Source organism: Gorilla gorilla, chromosome X, assembly GCF_029281585.2.
Source record: "Gorilla gorilla gorilla isolate KB3781 chromosome X, NHGRI_mGorGor1-v2.1_pri, whole genome shotgun sequence".
Taxonomy (NCBI): domain Eukaryota; kingdom Metazoa; phylum Chordata; class Mammalia; order Primates; family Hominidae; genus Gorilla; species Gorilla gorilla.
This window is the reverse complement of record NC_073247.2, coordinates 97,165,605-97,191,724: the sequence shown is the minus strand read 5'-3', so window position 1 is coordinate 97,191,724 and position 26,120 is coordinate 97,165,605. Positions and strand designations below refer to the sequence as shown.

The 26,120-nt window shown below is 35.4% G+C and overlaps 1 protein-coding gene across 2 annotated transcripts in view; it reads left to right on the top strand.

Annotated features, from left to right (window-relative positions):
- Nucleotides 1-3,001: 3,001 nt before the first annotated feature.
- POF1B (POF1B actin binding protein) overlaps nt 3,002-26,120 on the top strand; it is a 103,662-nt gene continuing 80,543 nt past the window's right edge. For both annotated transcript variants that reach the window (XM_004064460.5, XM_019019018.4), the window contains exons 1-4: nt 3,002-3,080; nt 3,225-3,548; nt 15,130-15,204; nt 23,246-23,326. In XM_004064460.5, the coding sequence (XP_004064508.2) occupies nt 3,267-3,548; nt 15,130-15,204; nt 23,246-23,326 (438 nt within the window). In that variant the 5' untranslated portion in view covers nt 3,002-3,080; nt 3,225-3,266. The remainder of the gene's footprint in view (nt 3,081-3,224; nt 3,549-15,129; nt 15,205-23,245; nt 23,327-26,120) is intronic.

Below are 26,120 nucleotides of genomic sequence, written 5' to 3'. Positions count from 1 at the left end.
ATGCTATCTCCAAGTAGATAGTGTCAGGATTGAATTAGAGGACACACAGCTGGTGTCCACTGTAGAACTGATCACTTACTAGTTGGGTAGGGAAATAACCCTCACACATCTGGGGTCACAGAAGTGTTCTGTATTGTGAGAGTATGGAAGCAACTGTGTTTTCCCAACAGCCTCAGTAGGTCAAATCAGGACTTTTTCGGATGACCTTCAAGACAACTCAGTCAAAATGTAAATCATTGTCTTTTTAAAAATTATCATTAAAGTGTGCAGCAGACATTTCTGTTCCTTGCTCTATCCCTTACTCCTATTATCAGTATGATGAGTTTAATTTTCTACTTTGTTCATGTATTTACTCATTTGAATTTTTAAAAATGAATTATTTTTGTAATCAAAAGCAATAAAGATTTTCTTAAGTCTGTTAGAACTGAATTAACTTGTAAAGGGTTACCAATTGTGTCCCCAAATCTGTCATTGTAAATGAGGCTTTTTCAGTGGTAAGCATAAAATATCTCCATTACTGTGTGAAACAAAAGAACTGTTGGAAATTTAATTAAAGATTATCTGAAAAAATCTGGAGTTAAGAATAAGGAATCAACTCTTACTACTCCATTCACTAATGTTAGAAGGGTGGTATAATCATGAAGGATGCAGAATACAGAATGTCAATCCCTTGGATTTTCAAGTGTAAAATAGGGCAAGTGTTATTACTACCATAAAGACATATTTATATTTATTTCTTAATCAAAAATGTGTTAGTATGAACATCATCCTCATAAAGGAGAAAAACCAATTAGAGAAACCGATCATGTGATGCACAAGTGAGTTGTCAGAGAAGTAGAAATTTTGGTGACAATGATTAATAAGCCTTTCCAAAATGAACAATTGTGGTCAACACCTGCTTCATAGTTAGATGTGATTTGCGTGCCAGATAGTGCTTAATCTCATTTCTAATATACTATGCCTAAGCTTCAAGCTCTCTGTCCCTCATACCCAGAGATGGAGAACAGTGATGAATGAGGCTCAGATATTGGGTGAAGGTATCAGATTTACACACAAATTGTAGCCAAACTGTATCAAGGAAGTTGGCTGAAAACACTATATATCCAAGATATGTGAAGGGCAGGTATGGTCACCAGTTTACGGATAAAGGAAATTTTTTTCTTCATCTCAATCTCTTGCTTTATTTAATAGGTCACTTCTTGGCTGCAGCAGATATTTACAGTATTCTGTGTGCTCACATGAATGTGTGTTTGTGTGTGTGTGTGTGTGTGTGTGTTTAATTTATATTTTATCATGAATCAAAGCTGACTGGATGATCCCACTTAACCCCTATTCTCTGTTCACACATAAAGTTTATTCAAAGTGATACTGCTAATGATATTAGTAAGTTATTGATCTGATATTTTACCAGGCTGTTTAACATGTCACATATTTCTAATAAAATTTTAATTGATTCTTGAGGAATATCATTAAAATGAGCAAGGATCAGATTTGACAGGTCTGCACTCAGCACACAAATATAAATGTAAATATGTAATAACTAACTTAAAAGTTTTTAAGGGTAATTTTCAGCTTTTTGCACACTCCTCCACCATAAAAGAAAATCTAAAGATTCCTTTGAAGTCTCTCATGGCTAGCATTTCTGAAGTGTTTTTTGATGTTGACATCTAGAAGATTTATTAGATGGCAGGATACAGAACAATATGAGAATTTATCTAGCTGTAAAATGGAACAATTTGAGAATTTATCTAGCTGTATAATATACCAGATAAGAGCTTAGACTCTAATATGAATCTCCATATGTTAAAATGCCAGGCCCACCATTTACAGGTTATTTAACTTTGGAAAGTTTTTCAAATTCTCCATGTCTGTGCCTCAGTTTCTCACCTATAAACCTCATAAAGTCACTTCAATGATGAAATAATTATAATCCACATAAAACCCCTTGAACAGTACCTGACACATAGTGAATAGTAAATCATAACACTTTGTTCACTGGGCAGAAAAAAAATGCTGCTAGCCCCCTGGATAACATTCTCTTCCTCTCTAGAATGGTGGTAGTATGCTAGGTCCTATTGCACATATACACATTAGGAAGATACTTTTTACTAAAGTCACTTTGAATGAGAGTATTCTGGATTTAAGTGGTGCTGAAGTATATTGCATAGCAAAATCTGAGGGTAAGTAGGCATTATGATCAAAATTTCAAGTAGTAATAAATGTAAGTTGTAAACACATTTAAATCTCATTATGTCAGTTAAGGCACCTCTCAGGACTTGCAGCTCCCTTAATAACTAGATATTAAAAAGCCAATCAAACTCAGTGTTTCCTAGGGCACATATAAGGGCAGGAGAAATTCCCTTGCATAAATGAAAAACAACAAATGTGAATGCCAAAATGCAAAGCATTTGTGGAATCTTTAGGTTTTTCTTGACCATCCACCTTTCTATACAGCAATTCAATCATTTAGACAAATTTCCTTCAACAAATGATAGAAAAGAATATGAGGCTTTGAGTAAGATAAACAAGTCCATATATTAGACAGAGTCACTAGAAAGAGACCCCTTAGTAATCTTCCTTAACTGCAATTATCAGATGGGTTTTGCAAAGAATGCAAATTTATCTGTGAAAATTGGTGTATTCCTAGACTAATACTCATTATTTTAGTCTGGGAATCTGGAATAATAATACTTATGCTGGTAACTACCTTTGCTAAACTTAAGAACCATAAAAAGACACTTTCATATAACATATGTGACTTTTTTTCTCTAGCAAGTTTTTTGCATTTTCATGTCTTCGTGAATTTTTAAGCCCATGTGCTTGGAAACTCTGGCTTCATCCCTGACATTCTACATTTCTGCTCTTCACAGACTCCTTTACCTGCTGGGCAGCCTTGTAGCTATCTCCGTGGCAAGGCAGGGCCTCTCCTGGCATGTAAACCTGCTAAGTGAATCCGCCCCTAAGGGCGTGTCAGTACCATTTCCTGGAGCAATGTCACAGGGTGGCTCCATTTTCCATTTGAGCTCAAATATTTTGCTGCTTCCTCTGTAGCTGCCAGACCTGCTCTTGCTGCTGCTCAGGTAGCTTTCTTCTCTTCCCGGCACCACTATTGGCAGAGGTTTTTGATAAGCGGTTTCCACACGTGTGTTGTGTGTCTGTCTGCCTGCCTGCCTGCCTGCTTGCCTGCCTTTTTTTTCCATTATATTTCTCTGTTTGTTCCTTAGGTAGAACATCTGGGAGGTTCCTTTACTGACCACTGGAAGAAGATGAGCTCGAGCTATTGGAGTGAGACGAGCAGCAGCAGCTGTGGAACCCAGCAGCTCCCAGAGGTGCTGCAGTGCCAGCCCCAGCATTACCACTGCTACCATCAGTCAAGCCAAGCCCAGCAGCCTCCAGAAAAAAATGTAGTGTATGAGCGAGTGAGGACCTACAGTGGGCCCATGAACAAGGTGGTGCAGGCCTTGGACCCCTTCAACTCACGGGAAGTGCTCTCCCCTCTCAAAACCACCTCCTCCTACCAAAATTTGGTTTGGAGCGACCATTCTCAGGTACAACAAAGAAAGCTATGCCAGACTGGTGGAGAAGGGCAATCTTCAACCTGATTTCTCTTCCTTTCTGCTTCTTTGCCTCTATTCCACAGGATATCTTTTGGTGGATTGCAGTTATATATGCCTTGGATAGTCACCCAAATTCATCTCTTGGCTGTTATTTCACTTACTAGTGTCCGTGGTTGTTTGTTTCCGGGTTTCACTGATTTTCATAATCTAACCATAGTATAGGAAGGCTCATTTTCTGTTTGATCTGACTGAAAGATCTGATCCAAGGAATCCCTTTGCCCCTACTGCAAAGCAGTTCTCAACTTGAGTACAGTAGATTTTTATTAGAACAAGTTCCTACTGATTCACTTCATATCAAAAGCAAACAGGGTTTTTTTGGTATCAAATATGGTGATACAGGTACTGTGGCATGTCTGAGTGATAAGCAATTATTTGTGCTCAGCAAATAGTATAGCTGCTCCAGGATAAGTGAGAGGTGCAGATGTCTGAATTGTCATATGTGTTTCATCTTCCAAGAATGACACACTTTTTATCGTACAGCCTAGGTGAATAATTTATGGAATACTTGTAGAAAGGGTACTGGAAGAGTTGATATAGGATTGAGGAAGGCAAGATGTAAGCAATTGTTACATGAAAGCTACAAAAGATGGAACTCTAAGACATCCCATAAAATGAAATATGTTTGTTTCTTAAGAGTTATTCTTAGCACCAATACCTGTGTTAATAACCTTCCCAATAAATACAAGTTAACACTGCAAGACTGTATAAAATTAACAGCTTTATGTGTATTTTTATCTTCTGACTCCTTTTACATTAAATTTGCATGTTTTAAGCTTTCTGGAAAATTCTGTCCAAACTGAAATTATGTTTTTAAGATACAAAAATCTCAAAAAGCAGTCATTGGGATATGATGCTATGTTACATTATTATTTTCCAAAACCCACAAATTTGAGTAGAATATAAAGTAACATTTCTCAACTGGTTGAGAAAAACTCCACTTATACTGAGGTCAAGGAGAAGAAAAATATAAAGGTCATAAATACTAGTTTGCATTAGTGATAAAAATAATGCAAATGTGCACTCCAATATTCATATTGAGATGCTAATGCAGAACAAAATGAATGCCACCTTTGTTTTATTGTAGCTCAAAAACAATAATGTGCAGGTTAAAAACAATTACTATTATCTTAGGAATCCTAAAATCATCCTATCTGCCATAGCTATTTAAACATATTTAGACCCCTTTTTTGTCAACTTGCTAGTAAAAGAAAGGTAAATAGATATTTAAAAGCTGAAATTTGACAAATTATAAATATTGGCTACCGAAAAATTTTTAGGAGTATGTTTTATTATTTACTCCTTGATTCAGCTTCCCCTTTCAATAACTCAGGATCAAGTTGGTTGAGCTTTTTACAAGATTTTCCTTATTTTACCTGGCATTTGCCAAAGTGATCCTTAAAAATGGGCTATCTCCATCCTAAAATGTATCTCGCCACACAGGAGTTTATAAACAACTTAGGGGTAGAAAGTGCAGCTGCAGAAACTGGGATAAAAGATTAGAATGGAGGGCTCTGTGAAGTCTGAAGTTATTTATTATTGAAAAGGAAGAAAAGTAAGTGCTGTTAGAAAATGAGAAAGGTGAAAGTTAAGCTATGTGGTAAAGGGAAAAAAGAAGTATTAATTCCTTAGTGAAACAAGAAGAAAGAATATTTGACTCTAAATTTTCAAACTGAGTTGGATATCAAAGGGCATTCACAAATCCACTAAAAGAGAACTTGGCAAGACAGCTTTTAGATAGCTGCCACAAAGAATATGATGAGGAAACTCTTCTATTTTATTTTCCTTTCTCCCTGTTTATTGATGGAATGGCACTGTGGCATCATGTAAAGTAGGACCTAGATTTGATCTGAAATTACCTTTATGCTAACGAAATGAGTATAATGTGATGGTATGTATAATGTACCATGACAGGCATGAGCAAGCAGTACATATTACTCAAAAACCCTTAATTCACTTTATGTTTCAATAAAGTCTATCCTTAATAAACCACATTTCAGATGAGTTGATGTGTAGCAATTAGTCTAATACCAGAGTTTGTGACCATGGCAGCAAGAAAAATTGATTTTACAATCAATGGTTGATCATCATGAATTCAGTTAAACTTTTACTTTGTCTTTGTTTTTGTTTTGTTTTGTTTTGTTTTGTTTTATGCCTTTTGGTTCTTGGAAGACATTCAGGGAATTAATGAGATTTTAAAATAAATATTACCAGTAGTAAAATATGTTGCCTTTGAGAAACCAAAATTGATGCTACTCTGCTTTGCTTCCTGAATCATAATTTTAGGTCATGTAGTAGGCATTTTCGATTTAATCAAATGTTTTTTGTAGCACTTTATTTTCCATTTCTAGCTTTTGAGTACATGCTTTTATTCTCTTAACCTCTTGTGCACTAAAATGGTGTTTATGGATATAAACATATTTTAAACTTCTCTAGATATATAATGTTACTTTGTTTCTTTAATTAAACATATATTTTATGTTTTTTGGTTATTATTTTGTTTGATTGATAGAGTGTTTCTCAGAGAAAATTAAGTGTAGAAACCGGTTGCTGGTGAAATTTTCTAAATTAATGGTAGAATTAACATTACTGGGTTTATCTGCATGAACACGTGTAGTCAAACACAGATATAATCAAGGTCTCAGACGCATTTTAGAACTGAATGTGGTCTTGCAAATAAATAGAGTTCTAGAAGCTTAAAGTAAACAAAAATTCTTAGTTCAATCTTTTACAAAGCTTAGCTGTTAACCTACCATCATTAACTCAAAATGAAATGCCTTAAATGAGCAACATTGATATGAATTACTCATTGGGCTAACATTCTTTCCTTCCACTAATTAAGGTTTTCATCAAGTTCAAGGTATTTTTCATGTATACAGAGCAGCTGTATACATGAGAGAGAAAAAATGTGAGAGAGAAAAAATGGATTAAAATAAAATATTTTTAAATACCAGTCATTCACTGAATACATGTTTATTAAGTGCCTATTTTTTAGCAAACACTGTGATTTTCTGGATAAATACCATTAACCTGTCCAGGGAGAGTTCATTTTTAGGACAGACATACAGAGCCTGGTCTGTAGGTGTCCCATGTGTCTATCTATATTTCATTTTAAAGGAGTATTTTGTGTTGTGACCATCAGCATTTTATCAAGTAAAACATGCTTTTGTGAGAGAAGGATTATTTTAGTGTATATGTTATAAGGGTTGCCATTCTTTTGAATTTGAAACTTGCAAAGAAACTCTAGAGAGCAGCCTGGGGGAAAATGTGTGTTTACGAATGACCTCTGTTCTCAACAATTATTCAGCTGGGGCTTACCTTTGTTTATATGATTTTTTTGTGCTTTTTCTTTGGTTGCAAAGATTGTGGATAACTCTTCTACTCTTCCAGGATTTCTATACACTATCAGAAAAGTTTCCCGTTCTGTGGGGAGGGGTGTGCTGCTTTGATAAATTGTTGTTCAAGGGCGTAGTCACTAAAGTGAATGATTGTTCAAGGAAGTGCGTTGCCTGAAAAAAGAATGAGGTCATAGGATAAAGGGGTTGCATTTTCAGCTTTGGTCTCCTCTTTTGTGCTTACAATTAAATGAAGCTATAGAAATTGGAGAGTGCAACTAATTGCTGAGTGAAAATGCCCATGGCAATTGTATCTTGTTTAAGGGAGGTCTGATAAATTGCTGGGCCTGTTTTCAGTCAAAGGCATTCATAAGCTGTTACGGTGTGTGTGTGGCAAGATATGAGGGTGGCAAGTGGAAGAGAGGGAAACTGTCCTTTCAAGTTTATTTTCTTGACAATTCATGACAAAACAATTGGGGAATTTGCCATGCTCTTAAGCCCTATTTAAAAGTTAAAACTTTTATTAATAAATATATTTCAGCCAACTTTTTCTTCACACCAGGAGCTATGCCAGTAGAGGTCATTTTTTGATTTTCAATAAAGTATATATACTCATAATTTTTAAAGACAGAAAGCATGCACTGCAAAAAAGACTGTGTATTTTATTTTCTCTCTGTCTCCTAGTTTTCTTCAGAAGAAGAAGAGAAAGAACCCAATATGGACCTCTTAAATGAGGGATTTGGGTTGGAGAGAAGGAGGAACAGGAAGTAGTTCTATTATACATTCGGTTGCTTTCTTTGTATGACAACAGAAACACAGATTTTATCCTAAATCAAAGAAGTGTTTATTTCATCTAAAGAGAGATTATTATAAATAACATGTTTCTTGCTATATAAGTTGAGTATAACATCTCAACAATAACCTCAGACAGGTGTTTGACTATGTTACATGGCTTTGAAAGATCCTAACAAAAACATCTCCCATACTATTCAGGGAATTTATTCAAATGGAGGTTTGCCTTGGCAAATTCTGTCAGCATAAATGTCAGGTGGTTTTTAAAGATATTGCTTCTTTTGAAACTGTTCAGCCTAGAGTATTTGTAACTCACTATTATTACCTTCAGTGATTCTCATAGTCATTGGGAGTAACAGGAGCATACACAAACCTTCCATGGTTTTCCTTCATGGAATATTTTACTGTATATTAGTCTTTATGTAAAGTTTTAAAATTCAAATTAGACAACATAAAAGAGTTATACCTTCATGTTAACAAGTTTCCAAATATTTAGAAACAAAGCCTGCACTACGTATGTAATATTCTCTATGATTTAATTCTCATTACCTTCAGTCTCTCTTGTATGTCTTACACCAGGCTTTTGAGCTCTTTGACCAGAGCTATCAACAGGAAAATAAAGCCAACAGGTCTTGACTGAAGAGGTTCATATTTTGCAGTCTAAAGACCAATTGCAGAGAAAATTGTATGAAGAAAATGCCCAAACAGGTCTATGTGGAACGTCTCAGGAAGAGCTGTAAATAAATATGCAATCATGAGGTGAAATTTGGCAGAATAGAACTATGAAGCAGTCTAGTTGGAGTCCCTAGGAATATTAATTTTAAAATCTCCACAATTTTAATTACACCTAAGAATATGTTCTCTAGAAAAGTTGCTTAAATTCCCTATACACATCCCATATCACTCCTCTGCTGCAAAAACCTTCAATGACACTAAGTATCTATAAATTGCTTAGTCTGACTTTCAAGGCCCTCCATGATAGGGCTCTTATGGAACTTCCTGGAACTCTCCTTCTGGTGTCCTGTGTTTTAGCTAAGTGTAAATGATTGTTCTCTAAATAAAGTCCCCAATTTTCCACAGCTATGTCTTTCACTCCGTTGCTCTTACATCTGAACTGCTCCTGCTCCTCACCCTCACTAATCTAGACACCCTGAAATTATACAAATTTTTCAAGCCTTTCCTCAAGTGTAACCTTCTGATCCTCTGATTGTCCCAGGTTGAAGTTATCTCTTAGCCCTCAAAACTCACCTAGTGAACTTCTTATAGGTCTTATGATAGTCTACTTAATTCCTATTTGTACTCATAGTGTTTATCCCCTACATGATTATAACCATGAGAGGGTAGAGATTATATTCTAACATCGTTTGTATCTCTTTCAATGCCACTACACAATAAGTAGTGAAGAAACAGCAAGTTAGTAACTTAGTCACATATATAATCAATCCAGTGAAAATAATATTTCATATTAATACATGGGTTTTTTGTTTTTCACAACTCTTCCATGTATATGATTATCTAGTAAACAACTTACTAGAACCTCAAAAATTAGATAAAACAAGCATTATTATGTTTATTGTACAAATTGTACGATGTACAAATAAAGACAATATTCATTGTGTATTATTTATCTGTTAAACAAATAAGGAAATTGAGACTCGAATAGCTCGAAATAACTTGCTTATTTAGTACAGCTGGTTAGTGAATGCCCTGAGTTTAGAAACCAGCTCCTGATATTTTCATTACATCAGCTATCTCCCTTAATTAACTTTCGATATTCATGACTTCAGTTTAAATTAGTTCACATTTTTTATTTCAACAAAACATTTGATGATTACCCTTACTGTATATTTTCCCATTCTAATGTTCCATTATCAGAATGGAAAATATCAAAAATACATTAGAGGACAAAAATAGTTTTCCCTCTAGTTTTCAAGGTCTTGCTCAGAAATAATCCTAGAATTCAGGGTATATATTAAGTTTTTAAGGTTTTCTTTTTATCAAAGGAGAATAACACCTTTTGAGCTTCTGCCTTCCCTTCTTTCTCTACTGCACTGAGCTACTCAAAAGCATTCTCACTAAAGTAAATAACTGAGACATTTAGGCCATTTGCACATCATCTGATTTAACTCTGAAAACAGCTTATATATAAAACTGCCCTTTCTGCACATGTACCCCAGAGCTTAAAGTATATATATATATATATATATATATAAAGTATATATAATATAATACATAAATATAAATAAAATATATTTATATATATATATATACTTTAAGTTCTGGGGTACATGTGCAGAAAGGGCAGTTTTGTTACATAGGTATACACGGGCAATGGTGGTTTGCTGCACCCATCAACCCGTCACCTACATTAATTAGGTATTTCTCCTAATGTTATCCGTCCCCTAGGCCCCCACCTTCCGACAGGCCCCGGTGTGTGATGTTCCCCTGAAAACAGCTTTTTTAACAAATAGTTGGAAATAAGATATACTTTTGTGAATAATGAATTCTCTAGGGAAACCAGAGTTTCCTAGCTCAGATTTAGTGTGTACAAAGGTATGGACAACTATCTCAAGTGATGTAATGAAATTATCCCCAAAACAGACTGATTTTAATCTACTGTGGTCTTAAAATTGGTAATGCCCTATGTACTTCATAAAAAGTAAAGAAAGAATAGGAGGAAGAGAGCTGTTATAACTTTCCCAAAATTGAAAATCATTACTTGAAGCAGTGCAGGAAAAAAAGGACCTGTATATGTTAGAACCAAGCCCACATAATTATAAACCAAATTCTTTTTCTTTTTTTTTTTTTTTTTTGAGACAGAGTCTCGCTCTGTCTCGCCCAGCCTGGAGCACAGTGGCGCGATCTCGGCTCACTGCAAGCTCTGCCTCCCGGGTTCACGCCATTCTCCTGCCTCAGCTGGGAATACAGGCGCCCGCCACCACACCCAGCTATTTTTTTGTATTTTTAGTAGAGACGGGTTTTCACCATGTTAGCCAGGATGGTCTTGATCTCCTGACCTCGTGATCCGCCCGCCTCAGCCTCCCAAAGTGCTGAGATTACAGGCGTGAGCCACCACTCCCGGCCCCAAATTCTTTTTCACCAGACTCTACTTAAAGTTGCCAATAAAGTATAATGTTTGTTTATATAGCAAGTCTGACCCACAGGAATAAACGACTCAACAAAATGCTGAATATTTTATCAGAAAAAGTAAGGTCTTCCTGCAAAATTGAAGAGATTAGATGAAATGAGCATTAAACAAAAATTCAATGGTTTATTGAGTTTTAGAGGCTTGTGAGTACACTCTGTAAATGTATCACGCGTTTTACAAATTCTATTGAGTTTATGGAAGCTTAAATTATCTAATCAAGGCTGTTCTCTCACACAGCTACTTGTGGGTGGGTGTCTTATTTTCAGGCCTCCAAAGTTGCTTTTGACAGTGAATAATTTTAAAAGTCCCAGTATTTGACCTTCTGTTATAGGGACTAGTCAAACTTAACCATATAATTAGGTTACACAACTTGAAAAACAGAAAATATAATGAGGCAAGCAATAAAAGTGGCAAAATATAGTGATTAAGAGCATGAGTTCTGGAGTCATGCTGAGTTGTAATTCCAGCACCTTAGCATTAGCTGTGTAATCTCCATCTGGTTACCTATCCTACCTCTGTCTAACTTCACTTGTTTATGTAATGGGGTTGTAATAGTATCTTCTTTATGGGGTTATTTTGAGTGTTAAAGAGAATGATCTATGTAACATGTTTGGCATAGAAAGCTATTAATGGGTGTTAGTTATCATTATAATCATCATCGAAAGGAAAACAATACTGACAAGTTTAAAAAATTTGAAATTGTTTTGTTTGTATGGAAAAATAAGTTGGGAATGGTCTCTTATATTCACAGAACGTCAGAAATAGAAACAAACTTAAAGATCCTCTAATCCACACTCGCCCACACCCATATCCCATTTCTCATTTCTCACATGAGGAAACAAATCTCAGAGAGAGAACATGAGTTGACCAGTATTACAAAAGTGGCTAGTAGTATAAATGGGAATAAAATCCAGGTCTCCTGACTCCAAGTCTAGCACTTTTTCCACTATGTCATGATAGCCACCACCACCCCATTATCGCCTTCAATTATTTGGTCCTCAGGAATGTGGGGCTGTGGCACAAAAGCCATAAAAACAAAAAAAGTGACTGTTCATTGAATTTAATAGTTTCAACATGAAGGATTTAGGTAAGCTATATACAGATGAGTAACAAAATTAAACACTGACTGATACGGGTTATTAAGAGGGAGATTTGGATTGTTATTCCTGGAGTGCTTTTAAAACTAAGATCTCCTTTTCATTCATTCGTTCAAAAATATTTTGGATCACTTTCTATGGAATGGTCAATGGCTATTTATGGGATGACTTGCTGCAATCTTGCCTAGATCTTGATGCCATTGAAAGTACCTTTCAACATCAAGGTTTTGTTCATTTTGGACATTTACTCACACCATCTTACCTAATTTTGTAGATTTCCAGGGAAAAGGGGTTTTCTTTAGCAAGTCTTTCTGGAATTAATAAACCTATTTTCAGAGAGGTTTTCCCGCTTATGATCAGCCTAAATCCATACTGATGCAATTTAAATTCATGCTGGTCAACACCATATGTCTAAATATCTTTGACTCATATTAAGCTACATCTTAATGTTGTAATTTTTGAACCTATTATATTTGTTCTCTAATGTTTCCATGAGGGTTGCGTGGGAAAGCCACATTTGTCTAGATGATCGATTTTAATAATGAAGGCTGAAGTAGGGCTAAAAATAATTGAGTACATTATAATCTATGGACTTAATGTTCCAGCTTTCCACATATAAGAAGATTAAAGAATTCCTTCATTTTAGGGCAAGACTAGTCTTTGCTCAAATACAACTGTTTGCCGTTTAAACATCTATTATCTTAACATCTGAATAAAGTAATACTGCTTATACTAGCATAAATAAATGTCTTTATCTGTGATGTGTGATGTGTGTGTATTCCTATTTGTTTACATTTCTGCAGATTTATAAAACTTCTTAGTACGCTTTTGTATCTTAAAAGCTAGTCCAGTTGGCTAGTAAGATTTGCTATGTTTCATTTGCTAATGCCATTATATTTGAATTGGTTACAAGAAGGACAGAGCTATCATTTCTACAACAGCTACCAGATACTAACCATGTGTATAGTTGTCTTCTCAGAATGATACTAGTATAATATTATTAGCCCCAGCCTAAACAGACCAAACATCCTCTAGTCATGAATACCTTCACACACTGCTGGTGGATGTATAATTATCATAGTCAAATTTGGGAAATTAGTTGGGCAGTATCTGTTCAGATGAATAGCACACATACTCCATGCCCCAGCAATCCCAATTCTGTGTGGGATTCTAAAGAAACATGTTGCACAAGGATGCTCATTGCAGCACAGTGGAAACCTGGAAATAATATAAATGTTAATCAGTAGGAAAACATAAAAACAAGCTATAAAGCAAGCATTTTGGAATACTATTAATTGAAAATAATCAGTTAAAACATGTATCTAGTACATAATACAAGAGATACTGTTTGGTTTAAGTTGTAGAACAATGAAAGCAATAATATTACTATTTATACATAAGTATATATGTGAAGACATCTTAACTGACAACAATAGTCACTTCTGGGTAAGTGAGTGGAGGGAAGATGGTCAAGAGAAGGTCTTTAACCTTATCTATATAAATGTTTATGTTAAGAATGTGTTCATGTGTTATTCCATAACTAAAGAGCACCCCTCTTTTTTCTTGTCTTCTTGAATCTGCTCCTCTTGGGTCTGTGGGCCAAACCTGCCTGCACATGGTTGTATTTATAACCATTTTCCCAAACTGGATAATGTGTACCTGTTTTGTCTATAATCTGTAATTCTCTCCATTTGTCTGAGCAAGTCTTCTCAATTATTAGCAGAAAATCTGAGAATATATGCAAAAGATTCCTAGAAATACTGAGCCTGCAGTATTGCTGTTGATATAAAGGGTGGCGGAGGATGAAAATGTTACAAGTTCAACAACAGCAACAACAAGAAAGAATTCAGAACATTTGGCAGTTTGAGTAAATGCATAGTCCTGTTTTAAGAACACATGTAACACCTACATTATAGCTATAGTTCTGTATGAGTCTGTCAGTGTTTCCCTTGTAAATTAATGATTCTGATTTTTAATAGTTCCCTTGTTCTAAAGAAAAAATATTTATACCTTTGTAGGAAGATATAATGGAGTTGTGCCAATTGATTGTAAATTATGGTAAGGTATGGGGAGATTGAGTAACGCCATCATTTCTTTGCATACTAATGAAGTGATTGCAGTTTTGTTGGTTTTGAGGAAATATGTAAACAATGCCTGCATGATGGATAGATTGATCATTTTATTGGACCATTTTAAAAAATTATATTCTTTCACTTTTACAGATTATTTTAACAACAGAGCCTACTCTTTGAAATTAGACTAGAAGCAGAATAGACAAAGCATAATTAAGAGTTAGCTTGAATTGATTTAAAATTAATTACTCTTAGTTGCGTTTTCAAAGGTAGTTTGAAATTTACTCTTAAATTTACTCTTCAAACTACCTTCTTCAAAGGTACTTTAAAATTTACTCTTAAAATTACTCTTAGTTGAGTTTTCAAAGGTAGTTTCTTATATTGGTTTGAGAATTATTTTTTCTAAGTTTTATTTTATTTTTAAAATTCTGGGCACATAGTAAATATGTATATTTATGGGGTGCATAAGATGTTCTGATACAGGCATGCAACGTGAAATAAGCACATCATGAAGAATGGGATGTCTATCTCTTGGTTTGATAATTATTAAATTTTACATCATTTGATGAGAAACTATTTAATGAGTACAATGTACACTGTTCGGTTGATGGTTACTCTAAGAGCCCAGACTTCACCACTATGCAAAATATCCATGTAACAAAACTGCACTTGTACTCCTTAAATTTATAAGAATTTTAAAAAAGAAATAGAACAAATACTGAAAGAAAAGTTTTGTTTGTAAAATATTATATCTTGCTAATTGCAAACATATAATAACATTGGGGTGTATATGAATGCAGAGTTCTTGAAGCAGAAACAAAAAGAATGCAACCTAACAGTACAAGTAGAATGTATTGCTATGAAAGCACTCTAGAAACTCTTTTATCATTGGGTTATGTGAGAAGACAACAAAGTAATTTAGTTCTTTGGAAAGATGGATATTATCTAAGAAAGCACTAAATAATGCTCTTATTTCTGACTAACCACGTTATTATAAAAATAAAGAAAAAATACCATGAGAACTTAAGACTTTCAAATAATTTCTGAACTCCCTTTTGTTTCTCTTAACAGGAACTCCATTCTCCAACTTTAAAAATATCTACATGTGCCCCAAGTACTCTACATATAACCCAAAATACTGAACAGGTAAAAGAAGTTGTGAATTACATTAGATTTGTTCCTCTTTTTTATATGGAAGTCTTCTTCATGTATGTAAGCAATCTTTAGACCCCCATAAGACTTTACACATTCACACCATGTGAGGATCATAAAATATGAAAGAGGATTCTCACATATGAGAATCACCTCAGCCCATAAAAGTAATGTGAAACAAGTGCTATGAATCAGCTTCTTCTGTTTCATTGCCTGTTCAATCTGACTGCTTTTAGTTTGAGTGCAGTTTAATTTAGCCAAGTGAGTATGGATGAAATAGCTAGATCTCAGATTGATTGAAGACTTGGCTTTATGAGTGATAGTATTATGAGTTCATATTCAGAGAGAATAACTTATAGGGTCATAACTAACTCTTCTTATAGGTGTATGATTTGAAAGACACACAAGGATCTATTTCCTTAGCCTTTATGGCCTAATAGTCCCACTTTTAGGATTATTCTTGAATCTAGGCATTGTGTATCCAAAAGGTAGCTATAATAATAAACACATATTGAAATATGTCTTTCATTAAGTAATTGCCATATATCAAAAAGTAAATTCGAAGAAAGCAAAACATAAAGCACGCTAAGTTTGTTGTTGCACGAAAGAGGAGTAAAGGGGTTATGGGATTTAAAGGGTAGGAAGGCGGGAGATGCTGTTTTAAGAAAACAATCTGACCCAGATGCGGGGTCAGGATGTGAACTTGGACAGTGAGGAGACAAATGAACAAAAACTGGTCTTTAGTCCTTGAGCATAGCAAGGAAAATATGATATTATGCAGAAAAATAAGAAGATTATCAAAGAAAAGTTTCCCTACCACTTCTCAGTTTGGTCTAGATTAGAGTTAGGTCAATTAGAGTAATGCACTTACTCAGCTTACATTTGCTGAACACCAAGTATGTGCCACATATTGCACAAAGGTAAATTAGACACAATCACTATTTTCAAGGAGCTCACAGACTAGCATGGGCCACATACATAACAAACCATTGGACAGTGGGATAAAGGTTATAATTGACTTAGAAATGCAGCCCTATAGGACCAACAAAGTGAGATTGATTCACTTAAATCACAGGGGTGTTGACTACAGTCAAATCCAGTCAAAAAATTGTATTATCTATTTTATTTTTCATAATTAAGGGTTTTAAAATTGGGTTTACTGTACATATTATTTCTGATAATGAAAATATGTGTTTGTTGTAGTAAATTTTAGAACTATAAAAGAATATAAAGAAGCAAAAACAAAAATCACTCATGATTCCTTCCCCCACCTAGAGATTACTACTCTTTATATTTTGTTGTGTTTTCTTCCATTCAAATACAAAATTGAGTTTATACCATATATACAGTTTTATATCCTCATTTTCTCACTTATATGATATTATGAGCTTTTAATATAAATTTGTATTATTCAAGATCATTATTTAATGGCTACATATTCCAGCCTATGGATGATTATTCAATCTTTCCCCTCTCCATAAGAGAATACCTGCCCTGCTGAATCTTCATCAGCATTATTTTTCAAATTTTCCAGTAAAAATATGGCATTCTTCTGCTATGTTTGATTCCTAGTTTGGCTGAACACTTTTTGTTAAGTTATTTAACCATTTGCTTTTATTTTTTATAAATTGTTCATGTCATTTGCTCATTTTTCTATAAGTGTGATTTTGTTCTCATTGATATATAAGAACTCTCTTTATATGGATGATATTAACTCTTTTCCCTGCCATGGAACCCCTCGCCTGCTCATTACCAGGCAGGGAACCCCCGAGTTAGGCCTACAGCACAGAACCCCCATCCCAGGCTGATAGCACTGAGTGACTGCTGACCTGTATCTCCCTGGGTGGAGCCCCCAGGAGACAAGTAAAAGACCTTTGGCCACAACCACTGCTAAGGTCCTCTCTGCTGCCTCCAAGTTGAGGAGAAAACAAACACTGATATCGCCATAGAGCTGTAATGGACATCCCTGGAGTGCCAAGCCACGGTCTACAGCCAGCACTCAAGTGGGAGAGGAGCCCACACTTTCAGGGCATTGAGAGGGAGCATAGCTGCAACTGTGAGGAAATAACAGAGGAGCAACAGGACAGAGCAAGAGCCTACCAACAGACCACTATGTCTAAGCGCCACCTATTGGATCACAACCCAAAGCTTCAACAACAATACCTCACTAACATAGCCCCCTGTGAAACCAAAGACAAGAAGTCAGCTATTTAGACCCTGCACAAAACCTCAGCCCTGTGAAGACATACAAAAAAGAAGTCTGTTGACTGTAGTCAACCTACACTGCAGTTAAAGGAACACCCACACACAGAGATAAGAAAGAACCAATGCAAGAACTCTGGCAACTCAAAAGGCCAGAGTGGCTTCTGTCCTCCAAATGATCACACTTGTTCTTCAACAAGGGTTCTTAACCAGGCTGAACTGGCTGAAATAACAGAAATAGAATTCAGAATATGGATAGAAATAAAGATCATTGAGATTTAGGAGAATGGCAAAACCCAATCTGAGAAAACTAATAATCACAATAAAATGATACAAAAACCAATACATGGAACAGCTAGTAAAAAAAAGAACCTAACTGATCTGATAGAGCTGAAAAAACACACTAGAAGAATTTCACAATGCAATCACAAGTATTAAAAGGAGAATACATCAAGCCAAGGAAAGAATCTCAGGAACTGAAGACTGGCTCTCTGAAATAAGACAGTCAGACAAAAATAAAGAAAAAAAAGAATGAAAAGGAATGAACAAAATCTCTGAGGAATATGGGATTATGTAAACAAGCTAAATCTATGAATTATTGGCAACTCTGAAAGAGACAGGGAGAAAGCAAAATTTTGGAAAACACATTTGAGGATATGGTCCACGAAAACTTCCCTAGCCTTGCTAGAGAGGCTAACAGTCAAATTTAGAAAATACAGAGAACCATGCAAGATTCTACACAAGAAGATCATCCTCAAGGCACATAATCAGCAGATTTTCCAAGGTTGACATGAAAGAAAGAATGTTAACGGCAGCTAGAGAGAAAGGGCAGGCCACTTACAAAGGAAACCCCATCAGGCTAACAGTGGACCTCTCAGCAGAAACCCTACAAGCCAGGAGAGAGTAGAGGCCTATATTCAACATTATTAAAGAAAAAAATCATCAAACAAGGATTTCATATCCAGCCAAACTAAGCTTCTTATGCAAAGGAGAAATAAGATTATTTTCAGATAAGCAAATGCTAAGGGAGTTTGTTACCATCAGACCTGCCTTGCAAGAGATCTTGAAAGGAGCACTAAACATGGAAAGTAAAGATCATTACCAGTCAATAGAAAAACATACTTAAGTGCACAGATCAGTTATATTATAAAGCAGCCACACAAACAAGCCAGCATAATAACCAGTCAACAAAATAATAACAGAATCAAATGCACACATTTCAATACCAAACTTGAATGTAAATGGACTAAACGCCTCAGTTAAAAGGCACAGAATGGCAAGCTGGATGAAGAACCAAGACTCCCCCTAAAAAATGCTGTCTTCAAGAGACCCATCTCACATACAATGACACCCATAGGCTAAAAATAAAGGGATGGAGAAAAATCTACCAAGAAAATGAAAAAAAGAAAAAAGCATGGGTTGCAATTATAATTTCAGACAAAACAGACTTTAAGAAAGATTTTAAAAAAGACAAAGAAGGGCATTACATAATAGTAAAGATTTCAATTTAACAGGAAGACTTAACTGTCCTAAATATATATGTACCCATCACAGGAGTACCAAGATTCATAAAGCAAGTTCTTAGAGACCTACAAAGAGATGCAGACTCCCATGCGATAATAGTGGGAGACATCAACACTCCACTGAAAGGATCAGACAGCTCATCAAGGCAGAAAATTAACAAAGATACTCAGGTCCTGAACTCAAGATTTGACCAAATATATCAGATAGACCTCTACGGAACTCTCCTCTCCAAAACAGCATAATATACATTCTTCTCATCATCACGTAGCACATACTCTAAAATCCACCAAACAATCAGATATAAAACAATCTTCAGGAACTGCAAGAGAACTGAAATCATACCAAACACCTTCTTGGACCAAAGCACAATAAAAATAGAAGTCAAAGTTTTAAAAATCGCTGAAAACCATGCAATTACATGGAAATTAAACAACAGGCTCTTGAGTGACTTTTGGGTAAATAATGACATTAAGGCAGAAATCAAGAAGTTCTTTCAAACTAATGAGAACAAAGATACAACATACCAGAATCTCTGGGATGCAGCTAAGGCAGTGTTAAGAGGGAAATTTATAGCATTAAACACCCACAACCAAAAGTTAGAAAGATCTCAAATTAACAACCTAACATCACAACAGAAAGAATTAGAAAATGAAGAGCAAACCAACCCCGAAGCTAGCAGAAGACAAGAAATAACCAAATCATTGCTGAACTCAAGGAAATTGAGATGCAAAAAAATTCAAAAGATCTACAAATCCAGGAGTTCGTTTTCTCAAAAAATTAATAAGGCAGATATGCTGCTGGCTAGACTAATAAAGAAGAAAAGAGAGAAGATCCAAATAAACACACTTAGAAATGACAAAGGGGATGTTACCACTGACCTCAGAGAAATAAAAATTACCATTAGAAACTGCTACAAACACCTCTATGCATACAAACTGAAAAAACTAGTAGAGATGGGTGAATTCCTGGACACATTTTTCCTCCCAAGACTAAAGCAGGAAAAAAATTGAATCTCTGAGCAGACCAATAATGAGCTCCAAAATTGAATCAGTAATAAATAGCCTAACAACCAAAAAAAGCCCAGGACCAGATGGATTCACAGCCAAATTCTACCAGATGTACAAAGAAGAGACGGTACCATTCGTATTGAAAGTACTACAAAAAATTGAAGAGGTGGGACTCCTCCCCAAATCATTTTATGAGGCCAGCATCATCCTGATACCAAAACCTGGCAGAGACACAACAAAAAAAAGAGAAAGCTTCAGGCCAATATCCTTGATGAGCATTGATGCAAAAATCCTCCACCAAATACTTGCAAACTTAATCCAGCAGCACATCAAAAAACCAATCCACCACCGTCAGATAGGTTTCACTTCTGGGATGCAACACTGGTTCAACATTCACAAATCAATAAATGCTATGCGTCACATAAACAGAACTAAAGACAAAACCACATGATTATCTCAATAAATGCAGAAAGGCTTTTGATAAAATTTAACATTGCTTCATGTTAAAAAGTCTCAATAAACTAGGTATTGAAGGAACATACTTTAAAATAATAAGAGCCATATGTGACAAACCTATAGCCAACATCATAGTGAAAGGGAAAAAGCTGGAAGCATTCCGCTTGAAAACTGGCATAAGACAAGGATGCCCTCTCTCCCCACTCCTATTCAACATAGTATTGGGAGTCCTGGTCAGAGCAAACAGGTAAGAGAAAGAAATAAAGAACTTTAAAATAGAAACAGAGGAAGTCAAACTATCCCTGTTTGCAGTTGACATGATTCTATATCTAGAAACTCCCATAGTCTTGGCCAAAAACTACCTTAAGCTGATCAACAACTTCAGCCAAATTTCAGGATACCAAATCAATGTGCAAAATCACTAACATTCTTATACACGGACAACAATTATGCCAAGAGCAAAATCAGGAATGCAGTCCCTTTCACAATTGCCACACACACACACATACACACACACGCACACACACACACACACACGAAATACCTAGGGATACAGCTAACTAGTGAGGTGAAAGATCTCTACAATGAGAATTACAAAACACTGCTCAAAGAAATCAGAGATGACACAAACATGGAGAAACATTCCATGCTCATGGATACGAAGAATCAATATTGTTAAAATCGCCATGCTGCCCAAAGCAATTTATAGATTCAATGCTATTCCTATTAAACTACCAAGGATATTCTTCACAGAACTAGAAATAAAACTATTTTAAAATTCATATGGAACGAGAAAAAGAGGCCAAATAGCCAAGGCAATCATAAGCAAAAAGAACAAAGCTGGAGACATCACACTACCCAACTTCAAACTACTACAGGGCTACAGTAACCAAAACAGCATGGTACTGGTACAAGAACAGACACATAGACCAAGGGAACAGAATAGAGAGCGCAGAAATAAGGCCGCACACCTACAACTATCAGATCTTTGACCAAGCTGTCAAAAACAAGCAATGGGGAAAGGACTCCCTATTCAATAAATGGAGCTGGGATAACTGGCTAGCCATATGCAGAAGATTGAAACTGGACCCCTTCCTTATACCATATACAAAAATCAACTCAAGATTGACTGATTACAGTCTTAAATGTAAAATCCCAAACTCTAAAAACCCTGGAAGACAACCTAAGCAATACCATTCTGGACATAGAAACAAAATGTCAAAAGCAATCCCAACAAAAGCAAAATTGACAAATAAAATCTAACTTAACTAAAGAGCTTCTGCACGTTAAAGGAAACTATCAACAGAGTGAAACGAAAACCTACAGAATGGGATAAAATATTTGTCAACTACACATTTGACAAGTCTAATATCCAGCATCTATAAGGAACTTGCACAAATTTACAAGAGAAAAGCAAACAACCCGATTAAAAAGTAGGCAAAGGACATGAACAGACACTTCTCAAAAGAAGCCATACATGTAACCGACAAGCAGATGAAAAGAAACTCAATATCACTGATCATTAGAGAAATGCAAGTAAAAACCACAATGAGATTCCACCTCGTAACAGTCAGAATGACTATTATTAAAAAGTCAGAAGAAAATAAAACCTAACAGATGCTGGTGAGGCTGTGGAGAAAAGGGAAAGCTTATACATTGTTGGTGGGAGTGTAAATTAGCTCAACCATTGTGAAAAGCAGTGTGGCAATTCCTCAAAGGGCCAAAAATAGAACTACCCTTTTACCAGCAATCCCCTTACTGGTTATACAACCCAGCAATCCCATTACTGGGTATATATCCTAAGGAATATAAATCATTCTACCATAAAGACACATGTACATGAATGTTCATTGCAACATTGTTCACAAAGGCAAAGATATGAAATCACTATGCCCAATAATGACAGATTGGATAAAGAAAATGTAGTATATATATATATATATATATATATATATATATATATATACACCATGGAATACTAGGCAGCCATAAAATAGAATGAGATCATGTCTTTTGTGGGAACATGGATGGAGCTGTAGGCTATTAAACTTAGCAGACTTACACAGGAACAGAAAACCAAATACCGCATGTTCTCACTTATAAGTGGGAGCTAAATAATGAGAAATCATGGACACAAAAAGGGGAACAATACACACTGGCCCACACTTGAGGATGCAGGGTGGGGGGAGGGAGAGGATTAGTAAAAATAACTACTGGGTACTAGGCTTAGTCCATGGGTGATGACATAATCTGTACAACAAACCCCTGTGACGTGAATTTACCTATATAACAAACCTGCATATGTTCTCCTGAACCTCTAATAAAAGTTAAAAATAATAATAAATAAATCTACATGAACCCCCCAAAAAAACTCTTTTCCCATCAACATTTTACAGTGATATCTATGGTCCTCTCTTTCCAGCACACTGAGGATTTATATGTTTAACTACACACACATACACGTTTTTCTCTTTATGTCTCTTTTCATTTTTTTTAACATGTCTTTTCCAAACCAGAGGTTTAATTCATCAACTATTGAGGTATTATTTTCCTGTAATCATTTACAATGAAAGAAGCATTTTAAAATGCTTGTCAAATATAGTTTGAAATGTGGATGAAATACCATGAAATGAGTATAATACAAGTACCCAGTAAAATGTTGGGCACAGAACACATGCTTTTATACATGTTTCTGAAATTAAAATTAACTAAATCATAAAATCATACATTATCATTCATGCAAATAACTAAAAATTTAACGCTGGAAATTGTTCCCTATTATTATTGATAGCTCCAAGCTCATTAAATAACTATGATTATATCCAGCTTTTGTCTTTTCTTCACAGGAACTTCATTCTCCAACAGTGAAACTTACTACATATCCACAGACCACTATTAGGAAATACGTAGTACAAAATCCTGAACAGGTAAGACACAAACTTTAACCAACATATAATTCTTTAGAAGTTAATTGCTTAAACAAAAAGGCTTAATCAGTTACCAGATCCTTAAGATCAGATTATTGGACTTTCTTACAGTTACAAAGTAAATTGCTGATTATCAGTATCAATAAATGCCATCTTTAATGCCAGACAACCATGAGTCTATATATTCTGACTCAGAGATGCAATACTTCCAAGCAGGTTGGAAATTCTTGGGTTGTAAAGATTTTCCTCTTCTACAGCCCCACCCTTATGCTACAAAAGACTTTTATGCACTTTGAACGAAAGAAAAAAGGGACAAAGTTCTTTTACAAGCTTCACATAAAAGCTCTGTCAACTGCTGCACCAGGGGTTGGAGTTTTCAGGCTATTTACCTTTGCCATGGAGATATGGACTAGGAAGATGAAAATTAAAGGTCAAAAGTTAAAAAGTGTCCCTATGCCTTTATTGCCTGTGGTGTGTGAACTTTTGTACCCAGCAATGAGTTTTTTAGACAATTACATTTTTTTTTACTGAGATATAAATCCTTACATTTCACAAACTAAGATTCCACCTTAATAAGCCTCTTTCCATTATTGAAGAATGAAACAAATTTCAAGTTTCATGATGCTTTGTAAACGAAAAGTAATCTAACTTGTTTTACAAAGCAGCTTGAAAATCCTGTTTAGCTATACCCCCCATTTTATTTATCTAAGTAGATTCCTTTTTGGTTTGCTCTTTTAAATCCCCTCAGGAGAAGATTCTAGTTTAATTACAATATTTATAATAAGCTGAGCCTTCTAAATAGCAATTTCATCCTCTTTCACCTCCCAGCTTGTCTAATCTTTATTTCTTTTTCCTGTAATTAAAATAATCTCAGTCCAATTGTTTCATTATGATTTTTTTCTATCTCTGTTAAGCCTTTTTATTTTTTTGTTGTTCCTGATCTTCCTTAGTCTCCATTTGTCATCATTTAATCTAAGGATTTATGCATTCTGGTTAACATTTGATCCAGAAATGAAGGAAATACATTTGTTCCATTAGTGGACATAATCCAATTAATACTAATCAATTTCATTAATTTTCCAGTTGTGGAGCTCCTGCTATGGGGAAGACACTATACAGTCTCTCAACAGAAACAGGGAAATAAGGCATGTTTCCCCAATTAAAGGAGCATACAGCTCTTCTGAAGGAAAGAAATAAGACAGGTCCACAAATAGCTATGTAGAATACATGGTGAGATGTAGGATAGATGCCGTGAAAGGACCACAGATAAATTATTATTGGAGTTCAGATGTCGGAGATAATACATTTGTTTGAGGGAAATCAGGGAAGGATTTATTGTGGTGTTTAAGGTATTAGTATGATTAACCTTGATATTAGCATTGTTTTACTACTAAGGAAATGAAAGTTTGAATAAGCGTAACTTGCTCAGGTCTTCTGATGCTAATTCATCACTCTCTATCTTTTCTGGAAGCTATTTTAGATGGTAGCTTTAATAAGATTCGATGACTTACTGGATATGGGGAAAAGTCAACATGACCCTAAGCTTTTTAGCTTGAGACACTGAGAGTAAGGTGACCCACTTAAAGTGATTGAAAAGTGAGTGGGAGGAGAAGTAGATTTAGAAAAGGGTGAAATTTTGAGTTTTATTTGAACCAGTAGCATTTTAGGTGCATAGAAACAGAAAGATACCTAACAGGCAGTTAAAAAACGACTCAAAGAAAGGTCACATTTAACAGAGATGTGGGAATCATTCCTCTTAAAGGTATCATTGAAGCTATGGGAATGAGTGAGATCACTAAGAGGTAATGGAGAAGGTTGGGTCAGAACCTTGAGAAATGTCTACTTTAAGTGAATAGAAGGAAGGAGCCACTTTCACAGACAGAGGGGTTATCAGAGAGGGATGTGAACACACCATAACTGAAGCAAATGCAAACATGGGGTGGTCAACCGTCTCAAATGACCAAAAGGCCTAAGAAGATGAGGTTTGAGAATAGGGTTTGACCATTAAGAAAGTGATAGTGACATTGATAGAGCAGTTTTGGTATACTTATGGAGGCAAAATCCAGATGCAAGAAGTTAATGGGTGAGAAGATGAGATGAATTGAAAAAAATGAGTGAAGATTACTCTTCTGGAAGGGTATTGGTCAAAGGAAGGAGAGATGGATGGTCGCTAAAGGAGAAATGATAATCTTGTGAACCTGGGAAACTTGTAGATAGAAAGAACCAGGAATAAGGAAGGCTAAAGATGCAACAGAGAAAGGAGACAAATGGGATAATATTCTGGAAGAGATAAGAAGGAATGGGATTCCAGATACAGATGGAGAAATGACTTCAGGAAAAACAAAGAGAGAGAGAGAATGTATCTTTTTCCTTAAGTGGATGGAAGGAGCAGAAAAGAGGGATTTTTGAGATGTGCAGGAAAATAGAGAGATCTCACTGGATAGATTATCTTGGTTGTCTCTGTAAATAGGAGGAGAAAGAGGGAGTATAAGCACAGGAGTTGAGGAAAATGAAAATATTTGTAAGCAACGTTGTAAAGAATTTGATGAATACAAATATAACCACAAAGGTTGAAGGGTCTACTTCAAGTTGGATATCTTCAAACTCTAATGAGCCAAATCAGCAAATCTTTTTTAAAAAAGTTTCTTCCACCAAGATTTTGGGGCCTGGGAACAGTAAAGTAGATGTTGGGGATTATATACTTTGTTAGATGTGAGAATTACTACCAGAGGTTCTAGCTGTTACAATTAACATTATAAGATCTGCCACTTTGAAAACACCTATTAATTTTTAG